A 13,131-nucleotide genomic window follows, 5' to 3' on the forward strand; every position below is an offset into this window, starting at 1 on the left:
GGAGTTAAGCATTTGTTGAAATTGGGAAGCCAAGATGACCTGAATTTAAGACATTTGTTTTATTGTGAGTCACTTTTTTGATATACTGCATATGTAAACCAAGTATTAATCCATCAGACCTGATAAAATACCCCTTATTTTATACAATTGTCCAAATTCAAAATTAAACTGACATATCTGAACAAAACTGTTTAATTAATGATGCATTATTGGTTTGGATCCCTGTGCTAATGTGTACTCTTTTTCCCATCCAAGGAGGTATAATCTAAGTTAAACCAGTTTAAATTACTTTACTGACTATCTGGGTATATTAGAGTATTTTCAAAATAGATTGCATCATTTGTTGAGAAGTTTTTGCACAATTGGGCTAGCAGTTTATCTACCACTGAAATTGCCACTTCAATAACCTTATCATGATTTGGTCTAATAGTTGTGGCAAATGGGTTTTTGGTGTTTCTTTCCCAAAGAAAAACAATAGAATTAGTGTAAACTAACAGTACAAGTGTGCTGATTCTTTGTGTTCCATTTGTTCTTTCCTCAATGTTGAATTTAGTTAGCATCCCAGCTCCATTTACCTCAGATATTCCTGATGGCAATGACTCCCATATTCTAACAATTGACTAGGTAAAATAATTTCTTGTGAATTCATTATTGGCTGTCTTTTATTTATAAATTTGACCTAAGAAAACTTTTTCTGACATGCACCCTGTAAAATTCCTCAGTCTTCTCTATTCCATAGCAAAGGCCTTCGGCCAGTCCAATATTGGCCAATAAAATCTCTGCTTGGTTTTTTAGCTAGCATTTTCTTCACAGTTTCTCAATTGTCTTCCTGTCTGTTTTGATAATATGAAGACTAAAACTGTTCAAAGTACCTGAAAATTTAAACATTACAGATGTTAGAAATCTGCAAAAAAAAAAACAGGAAAAACACCATAAATGCAGGAAACACTAAACAGGCCAGACTGCAATTGTGGAAAGAAAAACAGAGCTAGTGTTTCAGATCGAAGACCCTGCTGAACTTATCCAGTGCATATTTTGGCATTCCTATCCTTATGATAATTTTAGTTTATAATATTTGAGGCTGTGGAATACTTATTTTAATATAACGGAGAATTGGAAACTGTTGCAAGATAAATTCACATGTTCTTTTATTATTTAATAATTATAAAACACTTGTTTAAAAAGGAATACCAGATTTATGACTTATCAGTGGCCATCAACAGTTTAAAATAGCAAAGACTCAACGTATAATTATTCTTGAATACATATAGCTTCCACAAAATTAATAAGAGGTTACTATTGTCTGAAATTGTATCTGGTTGTCAGAACTGCTTGATGATTCAAGTATCCAACAATCACGTTAATACGTGTCCTTCTCCCACACACACATTGCAATGTAACTTATAGGGCTTTGTTTTATTTAGCCTACAACTCCTTGCAAGCCACCTGTTGTAGCAGACTGGGCCCCTGGAATATCCCCAAAGCCTGATCCGAAGACCGTCAGCAAACATGTTCAGCGGATGGTTGACGTGAGTTTTTCCCGTACCAAATTTGTCGTTGCTAATTTTCCAACATAGAGGAAAAGTGGGGAAGAATACTGGTGAAAATTGACATTTCCCTTTAAAAGGTTGAAGACTGGGTGAAAGTTCTAGTCCCCTCCCAAGATTAGATCACATCAATGAATTTTCTTTCAGTAGAAAATAATACTGCTTTTTCCAAGTAGAATATAGGAATCGAGATCAACCTAATCCCGTGGAACACTTGCAACTGGTGAATGGTTTTCCTAGTTTCAGTTATGTGAATCTGTAACAAGTGGGTTAGTCTTGCAATCAGAATTTAGAAGAATGAGAGATGATCTTTTTATTAGTGCATACAATACTGAGGGAGAGGGGTTTGGGTGGAAGTTGTTTAGATGCTGAGAGGATGTTTCATTTCACAGGTGACAATGTTCAAATCAATGTCTGTGCAGGGTAAGAATTTCAAGTTGTATACTGTATACATTCTCTGATATTAAATTAAACCAACCATTTGAGGATTTGGATTCAGAATAAACATTCACCCATTTAAGATAGGGAAAAATTTCTTTGATGGTGTGGTGGTTGAAACCTTGACCATGTTTAAAGCTATTCGACAGAAGTTGGAAGTAGCAGGGAATTGAGCATTATATAGGGAAAAGCTGAAAAGTGAGTCAAGATCAGACCAGCCATGATCTTAAAAGGCAGAGCAAGCTTAAGCAGCATTATTGTCAACTCTTGCTCCTATTTTTCACAAACTTAACATTTGGTTTGGATAAAGACAATTACATTTTAAAGCAGTTTCCTCATTTAGGATAACATTTGGCAGATATCATTCCCAAAGTTGCCCTTTCAACTTTAATGTGAACCTAGTTACTAGCACTATTCAAGGTTGTTCATTATTATAATTAGAGCATATAATAAATGTAATTTTTTATGTTTTCTGCAGTCAGTCTTTAAAAATTATGATCACGATCAGGATGGCTATATCTCACAGGAGGAATTTGAAAAGATTGCTGCCAGTTTTCCTTTTTCCTTTTGCGTTATGGATAGAGATTGGTAGGTAAAGCAATTTCACAATGGTGTAAAATGTCCCAAAAGTATGATGGTATGCATTCCAACAGAACTGAATGTTCTTAGTATGACTGAAAGAGTTAAATGTTCAGGCCATAATCTCAGTTTTTTTGAGTTTGTATTTTTATTGCACACACATGCAACAGTACTGAAGGAAGACATTTTAGATCTATGCCAGGTCTTTGAAAGCATTAGCCCATTATTCCCATTCCTCTGCTCTTTCTCTACAGCTTTGTTGATTATATATTTGATTAAGGGAAAGCAACTCCCTTGGAATGTGATAGTTTTGCTAACAAATTCTGTGCCTATAATAAAGTCACGCATTATCTATAAAATTCCAGCAGTTTGTGTCAAGAAGAGTCCTGGATTGAGAAATCACCAGGTACAAAGTGTAAAAATGCTTTGTTAGTTTAACAAGAAGAATTCACTCAGTCTCTTGAGAGGCTGAAGATTGTGTTGCAAATATAATTTAAAACCACTATTAAATGACAAAATCTATCATTATGTATTCGCACAATGCAACTCGCTCTCAATTCAGAAAAGAGTAAAGTTGGAAGGTAGAAATTTATTTTTGAGATTTTACATGTTTTCAATCTCTCCATTTTTTCTTTCTGTATCTAATCTGACTATAATTCACAGTTGTGGATGGAAGAAAATCTCATTGCAACTAATTTATACAAAGTTAAATATCCCAATTCATCTTCCAGGCCTGTTTTCAATGTTCCTTTCCAAATTTTACCATGTGTTGTGTATTTCCTTATTCCCTCACCTTCTACTCACTGTTCACTGGTTAAACAAAAGATTTTCTCCTTCATCTCTTTGGTGATTCTCCTAATTATCCTATGGCTTTGCATTAAACCCTATTTTCATTGGAAGCAGGTTTGCCTCAGTTCCTCCTCAATAGCCCTCAATTTTTCATACCATAATTGAATCAAGCATTTCTGCTCCTTCCCTAAACTCTCCATGATTTATATCAAGTACCTTAATCTTACAAAGAATGGACAAAAGCTATCTCTTCCACCCCCCCCCCCCCACAATCAGGTAACACACCAGCTATAGGGAAGCAAACCCATTGGACTAGTGCTCCCTCTTGTTTCACTACATCCCTGCAAATCAATTTGCTCACATATTCCCATCAATCACCACCCTTTTGAGAATGTTACTGCAGTCAATTAACCTACCATGACCCCTTTAGGAGCTGGGAGGAAACATACGGATAGAACAAGCAAACTCTTCACAGATAGCACCATCACCACTCTTGCACGACTATTATTTTTGTTTAGCAATTACAACAAGTATTTATTTCTATAAATACAGGAATGACTCACTGATGTCTATAGCAGGATACAGAAAATTCTAAGTGCAAAGAAATGAACAAATTTACATGTGAAGCAACAAACTGGCACACTAAGTTAACAAAGGTCTACATGAACCAACTCAATCCTGATGCCAATTGTACAGGTGCATTATTCGTAGGCTTACACAGTAATTGTAATGCTTGATACGAGAGAAAGGAGATAGTGAAATGTGCCACTATCATTCACACTTGGTTTATTAGTCTAAATACAACATATTCTCTTAAGCAACATTTGACAAAGGGTAAACAGGAGTATATCTGACATTATATTTTAAAAAATGGATTCTTAGTAGGCCAGTTCTCTGCAAGCCATTTTAGCAAAGAGTCAGAAATGCACTTAAAAGAATGTCATTACTGTCTTTGTAATTAAGTATTACCATTTGAAGAATATGGCATAATGGGTTTACTGGTGTGTTTGAACTTAGTTCATTTGTGTTTCATCAGCAATTGTTAAAGTATCATGATAAATTTTTGAAAACTTTAGTCAGTTTTGACAGGAGTACCATTAAGGTTTTTCATTACTTAGCCTGCATCAGAAATCCAAATCCATTCATGGTCAGGAATTTAACATGCAGCTTAGAGTTTACTACTATTGCAATAGAGAAGTAACATTTACAGCTTAATGACTTCACCACCCCAGTCCAGCACCAAAATGGTGGTAACTAAAATGGCACTCACATAAATCAAAAGCTGATTGCAGCTATTAAAACAGCGTATATTACACAATTCTGAAGGAAAACATATTACATCTTTACATTAATCAATAGTCTTTTACTCTCAAAAGGTGCACACAGTATATAGTAAGCTAAGCATATATCTTTGACTCTTCTATAAAGCAAATCAATGTCATCATGCAGCACTGTTTTCTTCTTGAGTGTGACACGAATGATTGCCCAAGTACAGGTTTGTTTGTTGACAGCATGGTTTAATTGTACTCAATATTGTGCCAAGACTGTTCTCACTTGTGAGTTATTTAAAATGTGGCAGAAAGTACAGTTTGCAGTGATTATTGCAGATTATAATTTGTACCAAAGCCCGAAGTCTGCTTTTGCTACCATTTTTTTACCAGAATAGTTTACACAGAGCTCCAGTTAAATATTTGTTCCACTTGTATGTAAAAGCCGCACTAATGAAAAATTCTCATTTTACAGTGAAGGACTAATAAGCAGAGAGGAAATTACAGCCTATTTCTTGAGGTCCAGTTCCATCTTCTCAAAGTCAGTCCAGGGCTTTCTCCATAATTTCCAAGAGACAACATATCTGAAGCCTACCTTCTGTGACAATTGTGCTGGATTTGTAAGCAATTTTCTCCCATCATTTCCTGGCCTGTCTCTGAATCAGATGTAAAATAACCTGATAGTTTTTGACAAGTAATTATTCCAGCAGCACTTAGATAATACATAAAACATTTTAATGGTAATCATGCTGGGTTTGTAAATTAAAATCCCACTTGAACATGCAGTGAACTTGAATTAGTGAAATCATCTGATTTGTGAGATAGTACCTGGAAATTTATTAGAATTGTAACAGTGTTGTAATAACCCAACTTTAGAGAAGCGATGTTACCATCATTGTATTTGTGCTACAACCAATTCTACTGTCACACCATGTGATTGATGTTAATGTCCTCAAGATATGTGGAGATAGTGAATAAATGTTACCTTGTTGGCTATTCCTCAGGAAACGCAATTGATCGTCCAATTTTAGGTTTAACTATTCATTCTTTAAAATAAGGTAACATCTGTTTATTCTTTACAGATCTGGGGTGTCATTAAACAAGGGTACAGATGCAGAGGTAAATGACATTTCTTCAAATGAATGATAATTATGCTTATGCATTTTGGTAATCTCTCAATATGCAGAGCAAGTTTATGCAAATACATTTGTGACATTGTTGCATTAGTGGAATCACTTTTACAAATTCCATTGAGGAATGGTGCCAATTGAAAAACTGCTTTCTCTGGCTGGTATTTCTATAGCAAACTGAATTTTGTTAACTAACTTACTGAAATCAAGCAATGTACAGCTACAATTTTGCCAATGTATGAATAGTTAAATAAAGTATGAATAATTGACAATGGCTTCACAAACCAAAGGGAACAAATTATAATTAATTTATCAGCAAAGTAATGTACAACATAATTAAAGACAAAAAAAAGTTAGGTATTATGAGGAATTAATTATTGTATTGGTCATTAAAATTACCTAGCATAATCAAGCTTGAACTGATAAACTTAAAGATTATTACAACAGTTTCATACTGAAATGTTGATGACATCCCCATCAGACGTCACTTTGTCTCTGACTGTCACTATTGCCCGTTGCAATGGGCAAATGAAATTAACTGGAGGTTAGAGGCCAGTGTGCTGAGTCGAGCAGCTGGATCTACTTTATATTGCAGGCAGAAGTAGAAGTAGAATAATACAATTTATTTAAACAGATCACCGACCTTGAATAAAAAGCTGAGTTAGATCATTTATTTTCATTTCCCTTTAAATCCTTGTTTTTAAACTTTAATAGTTCAAATAAATGTTTCATTTTTAAAATGATTTACACCAATTTGAAATGTGTTTAAAAGTCATTGACTGTCAGAAGGAGGCCCTCGACAGTGGCTAAATGGACATATCTGCACAGCAGGAGCAAGTCCTCAAATCTGGCACCTAGAGACTCGTGGCTACTTTTTGCCACTACGCCTCACGAGATGAGATGAATCCAGGTCAATTGCAGCAGCAGGTATTGAGCAGGGAACAATGGCAGACTAGGGTCAGCTCATTACAAAGGTCTTTATGATCTTTTTAAAGGAAGGTTTTCATTAAATAACTATGGATGCTACAAAACTGAAAATCAAGCTGCTGAAGTAACTCACAAGATCAGGAAGCACCTGTGGTGATAGAAATACAGTAATAAATATTTCAAGCAGATGACCACTCAGCATTACTCCATCACAAACTGCATTTCTTTTCTCCTTGGTAAAGTGAATGAGATGCTTACGGTCTTTCACCCCAAGGTGGGCTTTGATCAACAAATCCACACAGTATCAGGGTAAATCTTTACCCCTTTACCACTGCAGGTTAATAATTCCAAAGCTGCAGTTTTGGATGCAGCAATTTACTTTTTTGACCAAACAAAGGAGAATAACTTCAAAACACTCCAAAGATTTTGAAAATATATAGGCACAAGATCAAAGGCAGTTGTGAAGCAGAAAACACAAAATATTAATTAAGCATAGTGTTACAGAACACAGTAATTTCATTTTCAGTATTGGGACCAATCTGATGCAGTGAAAGTTCTGAGGATGTGTGTGTGTGGTAACCACTACTAATGCCTTAACTGAGATGTTAACATACAATACAAGCTGATAAAACAAAGGAGAGACCTGTTGGCATTATTTACAAATTTTAACAATGCTATCAGAACATTGAAAGGAGAGACCTATATTTACATTTCCTCTATATTCCTAGGAATAGGAAGAATGAGCCTTTAGACAACAAATGAAATAAATTTGTGAAAGTATTATTAGTTTATATATTCTGACACTGCAGTTACCTTAGCTGTTCTTAAACTAATTAAATGTTTTGTGAAATACCTAACATGTTTCTAATCGTATTTAAAGGCTATAAAATTGTACAGCACTTAACTATTAAAGGGGGCCTTTTCTGGTTGGGGTGCCAGTGCCAAGTGGTGTTCTGTAGGGGTCAGTACTGGCAACACTTCTCTTCACATTGTATGCTAACAATTTGGATGATGGAATTGATGGCTTTGTGGCCAAGTTTGAGATGATACAAAAATAAGTGAAAGGTCAAATGGAGCTGAGGAAGCAGGGAGTCTGTGGAAGGACAAATTGGGAGAATGGGGACTTTGGTAAAAAAAAAAGTGCAAACTATTTTCTAAATAGAGAGAAAATTCAAAAATTTGAGATGCAAAGGACTTGGGAGTCCTTGTGCAGAATTCCCTAAACTTTCAGGTTGAGTTGGCGGTGAGGAAGGCACATTCAATGTTAGCATTCATTTCAAGAGAACTAGAATATAAGAGCAAGGATATGATGCTGATGCTTTATAAGACATTGGTTAAGGAGTATTGTGAGCAGTTTTTGGCACTTTATCTAAGTAAAGATGTGATGTCTTTGGAGTGTTCAGAGGAGTTTCTCTAGAATGATTCCTGGAATGAAAAGACTATCATATGAGGAGCATCTGATAGATAGGTAGATGCTTTATTGATCCCAAAGGAAATTACAGTGTCACAGTAGCATTATAAGTGCACAGATATACAAATATTAGGAGAAGTTAGAAAGAATAAAAAAATAAGTTACCTCAAACGGTCTAATAAGAGAGGAGCATCACTTCCCCAGCTACAGGTTGACTCATTAGGGAGCTTAATGGCTGAAGGTAAGAATGACTTCATATAGCGCTCTTTGGAATAATATAGTCTATTACCAAAAGAGCTCCTCTGCATGCAGAGGGTGAGTAACAATGTCTAGATTTGCCAGGATTTTCTGTATGGTCCTTTGTTCTACTGCAGCTTTCAGTGTCCAGTTTGACCCCTATAACAGAGCCAGGCTTTTTAATCTGTTTATTGAGCCTGTTGGCATCACCCATGTCGATGCCATTGCCCAGCACACCACTGCATAGATGATTGCAATGGCAACGGCAGACTGGTAGAACATGTGAAGGAGAGGCCTGCACAGTCCAAAGGACCTCAGTCTCCTCAAGAAGTAGAGGCTTGTATACAGCCTCTCTGTTGGTGCTCCACTCAAGTGTACCCCAGGTTCCTGTAGGTCCATACCATCAATAATAACAGGCAGCAGTGCAGGCTTGGTCTTCCCAAAGTCCATCACCATCTCCTTTGTCTTACTGATGTTGAGCTGCAGATGATTCAGCTTGCACCATTTGACAAAATCCTCCACCAGGGCCCTGTATTCATCACTCCTTTCTGGGCCTGTGCTTGCTGGTGATTAGAAGAAGGGGAGGGTGAGATCTCATTGAAACCTATCAAACATTAAAAGACCTTAACGGAGTGGACATGGAGAGGATATTTCCTACAGAGGGTGAGTCTAGGACCAGAGGTTACAGCTCTTAGGAAAGAGGAACATCCATTTGGAACAGAGATGAGAAGGAACTTCTTCAGCCTGAGGGGGAAGAAGCCCTGTAATTCATTGTCATGGACAGCTGTGGAGGCCAAGTCATTGAATATACTTGACAGAGGTTGATAGGTTCTTTAGTTAGTTGGGCATCAAAGATTATAGAGAGAAGGCAGGAGAATGGGGTTGAGAGGGCTAATAAATCAGCCATGATCGAACAGTGGAGCAGACTCAGCGGGCCAAGTGGCCCAATTCTGCTCATATGTCTTATGGTCTTAATTATGCTGGGAGAAAAAAAACTTCCTATGTTTATAGCTGCCCAAAGCAACATCACACATTGCAAAATGGTTGGCTACTCTCTGTGCATGGAAATTTTTCACACCAGCTTCACACAGACTGTTAATCTACTAGTTGGAAGTTTCTCCACTGTTGCAAATATTGCATTTCTAATTGTTGATTTTTCATCACCCAGACTGTGGCATGAACTGTCACAAACAGTGTCGAGACTTGGTGGTCCTGGAATGCAAAAACAGACCCAAGGCCATAGACTCCAGTCCAACATCAAGCTCCACTCCCACTGCACTCTGTCCTGCTGGTACTAAAGGCTACAACAATGGTAATATTACCTTTCATAGAATAGTGTATTTTCTGGATTAAAATAACATTTAGAAATGGTCCTATTGATATTTTTATGTTTAAGTGATTTAAATAAAAGATGCATTCCTCCAAGTACTATACACCCGTACTTTGTAGAATTTGTGCTTTTATTTGTTAAGCTCTTTAAAATCATGTTCAGAAAACTTTTTGATTATATTTTATTGTGATTAACCTTATCTTCTGTAATAGTTTCAAAATAACCTAATCATTCATCCACCTGCATTGGCTCATGTTGGTCACACAGTAGTTTCAATCCAGCTATGGTGCTGAGTCTCAAATCTTTGCCATATCAAAGTAATCTTTGCCATATCTTCTTTGAAAGCTAGTAAGTTAATTCCATTCAGACATTTTCTGAGGAGGAATTGGAAAGGTTAAGGTAAAAACTATCAGTAAATTCAATGAGCTTTTTGCAAGCTGGAACATCAACTCAAAAATTTAGGCCTGCGCAGTACCCACCTCAAGATCTTCATACAAAAATCACATTTCATAAATCCCACGATGCCCAATAATTTTAACAACCTCTGTTTGTGGGTTCAAACATTGCTTCAAAATCCTAGCCATAATGTAGGTAGTTACTAAGTATAGTACTGAGGAAGTGTTACCCCACTGCTGTCTGTAAAGAGTTAGTACATTCTTCCCGTGTGGGTTTTCCGTGTGGGTGAACTGGTTTCCTCCCACAATCCAAAGACATTCTGGTGGTAGGTTAATTGGTCATTGTAAATTGTCCCGTGCTAGGGCTAAGTTGGGGGTTACTGGGTGGCATGGCTTGAATGGACCCGATCCATGCTGTATCTCAATTAATAAATATTGATTTTTTAAAAAAATTTAAGACCTAAGAATTAGAAGTGGGCCATCTGGATGTTCAAGCCAGCTCTGCCACATTTAATAGTATAGTTAAACATATAGCTCAGACTATTTTCCCCACTCTGTCCTAATTACCTGTGTTCATAGAGTTTCAGTTAATACTTACTTTCAAACATGACAAGCCAGATGCAGTTCTCTGTAGTAGATAATTCTAATTATTCAGAATCCTGCCCTCCCACCCCAATCTTTAAAAAAGACAAATTAGTCTGGTCCTAAATGGTTGAACTGTTACTATTCTCCCCAGCTAAATACATCCTTGCAAAGATCTGATTAGACTTCATCTGGAGCGTTGGTATTGAGTGCCAGCCACTGAGCTGGAAGTATTGCTTTGGAGTGCATGCTGCATAGACGTACTATTGCACTGAACTAACTAGATCTTCCTATAGATATACTATTACTATCCACTTGTACTCGAGTACTTTATACAGAAAGACCTATGTTCTATTAGCCTCTCAGTATCTTCTGCACCTGAACAATATGTGGACAAGGATGGCATTTCACTTTAGTCCTACTGAAGGGTCTTGACCCAAAATGTCGACTGCTCATTTCACTTTAGAACCTATATTCTAAGTGCTTTGAAAGTAGTGTACTCTTCCTTTTTAGACCAAAGTGAGTGATTGCCAGGGTCCTGGAGGAACATTGTTTAGTTTTTACTGTGTACTGTACCAGCAGTTTATGGTCGAAATGACAATAAAAGCAACTTGAACTTGAACATTTGAACTTGAAGATTTGCTTTTGTATCTTCGTAATTTTTCCACCTGTACTGTTGAGTGAGAAAGTAGGAGATATGGTATATTTGGATTTTCTACAGGTAATCATAGATGTGCAAGAGGGAAACCTAAAGAAAGAGTTAAATTATGAAGATTGACAGCAACTAAATCTATAACCTGTAATTTAGAACAATAAAGGAAGATGTGATTGGAGTTTTTAAGACATTGATAGGAATCAAGAGGCTAGAGTTAGAATTCTAAAAACAGCAATTGTATATTTTAAATCCGACTATAATTAAAGATATATATATATATCCGATATATAATTAAAGATATTGAATGACAGGGCAAAATGGTTCAACTTGTGTTTCATTTAGTTAGCAGCTAGTTAAACCCTAAAAACTACTGATACATTTATCAAACGACTTTGCTTTCATAAAACCATATCAACTCTGCTTGTTATCAGGTTTCTCAAGTGTCATCTTACCTTATCTTTCAAATTAAGTTACAACATTTTCCCCTCCTAATGTCAGCCCAATTGGTTTTTGGTTGATAGACTGCCACACTTCCTTTCTTAAATGCTAGATTATATTTAGGGAATTCTGGAAGTTAAAAGCTACTGCATTCACAATGAAATCATATCTTTTCAAACTATGAAAGGTTGGCCACCAAGTTTAGGAAGTTTTCATCCAAGATGAGAATTTAACCTTAAAAAACTGTCCTCTCATTCACAATAATGTAAAAAAAAAATCCACAGCATTATTAAAAGATTTATAATTTCCTGCGGTAAGGGAACAGGAAAGGAAACAATATGGAATAGAAAGTACCCTTTGGAATCTTAAGGCAGCGGGTGGGTTACTAAGCATGAGGCTTCACTTAAGACACGATATGAGAGTTACTACAAGCAGGAAACACTGAAGGATGAAAATATTGTGATCCTGTCCGGGAATAAATGAAGAATGGGTTGGGTATAGGGAGCTGGGATCAAGAAAATCCCTGGAGGAGTACAGGGATTGTAAAAGTATACTCAAGAAGGAAATCAGCAACAAAAAAAGTGACATGAGAAAACTGGCGAAGGAGATTAAAAAATACTCAAAGAGATATTCTGTTTATATTTTGGGAAAAAGAAACTAGAGAGAGTAAGACCCCTCAATGACCAAAAGGGACACATTTGTGTGGAGCTGCAGGAGGTGGGCAAGGTTCTTAATGAATAACGATTAGGAGAATGGGCAAAGAAATACAGTGTATGAAATTGTATGGTCATGCACTTTGATAGGAGGAATAAAGGTGCAGACTATTTTCTAAACGGGGTGAAAATTCAGAAATCAGTGATGCAAAGAGACTTGGGCATCCTCATGCAGAATTCCCTAAAGGTTAGCTTCTAGGTTGAGTTGGTGGTAAGGAAGGGAAATGCAATGTTAGCATGCATTTTGAGAGGACTAGAATACAAAACCAAAGATGTAATGCCAAGGCTTTATAAGGCATTGGTCAGACTGCACATGGAGTATTGAGAGCAGTTTTGGTCCCTTTTTCTACGCCAGGATGTGCTGGCATTGGACTGGGTCCAGAGGAGGTTCACAAGAATGATCCTGGGAATGAAAGGGCTAACGTACAAGGAGCATTTGATAGCTCTGGGCCTGGGCTCACTGGAGTTTAGAAGAATAAGAGTGGGATCTCACTGAAACCTAGCAAATATTGAACGGCCTAGATAGAGTGGATGTGGAGAGAATGTTTCAAAAACAGACCATAGCCTGAGAATAGAAAGATATCCCTTCAGAACAGAGTTGAAGAAGAATTTCTTTAGCCAGCAGGTAGTGAAACTGCAGAATTCATTGCCACAAAGGGCTGTGGAGGCCAAGTCATGGGTATATTTAAAGC

The 13,131-nt window shown here is 36.8% G+C and overlaps 1 protein-coding gene across 1 annotated transcript in view; it reads left to right on the forward strand.

Moving 5' to 3' along the window:
- LOC132384505 (RAS guanyl-releasing protein 1-like) overlaps nucleotides 1-13,131 on the forward strand; it is a 99,380-nt gene that overhangs the window by 81,342 nt on the left and 4,907 nt on the right. Inside the window, exons 11-15 of the mRNA XM_059955660.1 lie at nucleotides 1,425-1,529; nucleotides 2,464-2,573; nucleotides 5,097-5,241; nucleotides 5,704-5,740; nucleotides 9,495-9,638. Of these exons, the coding sequence (XP_059811643.1) occupies nucleotides 1,425-1,529; nucleotides 2,464-2,573; nucleotides 5,097-5,241; nucleotides 5,704-5,740; nucleotides 9,495-9,638 (541 nt within the window). The remainder of the gene's footprint in view (nucleotides 1-1,424; nucleotides 1,530-2,463; nucleotides 2,574-5,096; nucleotides 5,242-5,703; nucleotides 5,741-9,494; nucleotides 9,639-13,131) is intronic.

This window comes from Hypanus sabinus, chromosome 2, assembly GCF_030144855.1.
Source record: "Hypanus sabinus isolate sHypSab1 chromosome 2, sHypSab1.hap1, whole genome shotgun sequence".
Classification (NCBI taxonomy): domain Eukaryota; kingdom Metazoa; phylum Chordata; class Chondrichthyes; order Myliobatiformes; family Dasyatidae; genus Hypanus; species Hypanus sabinus.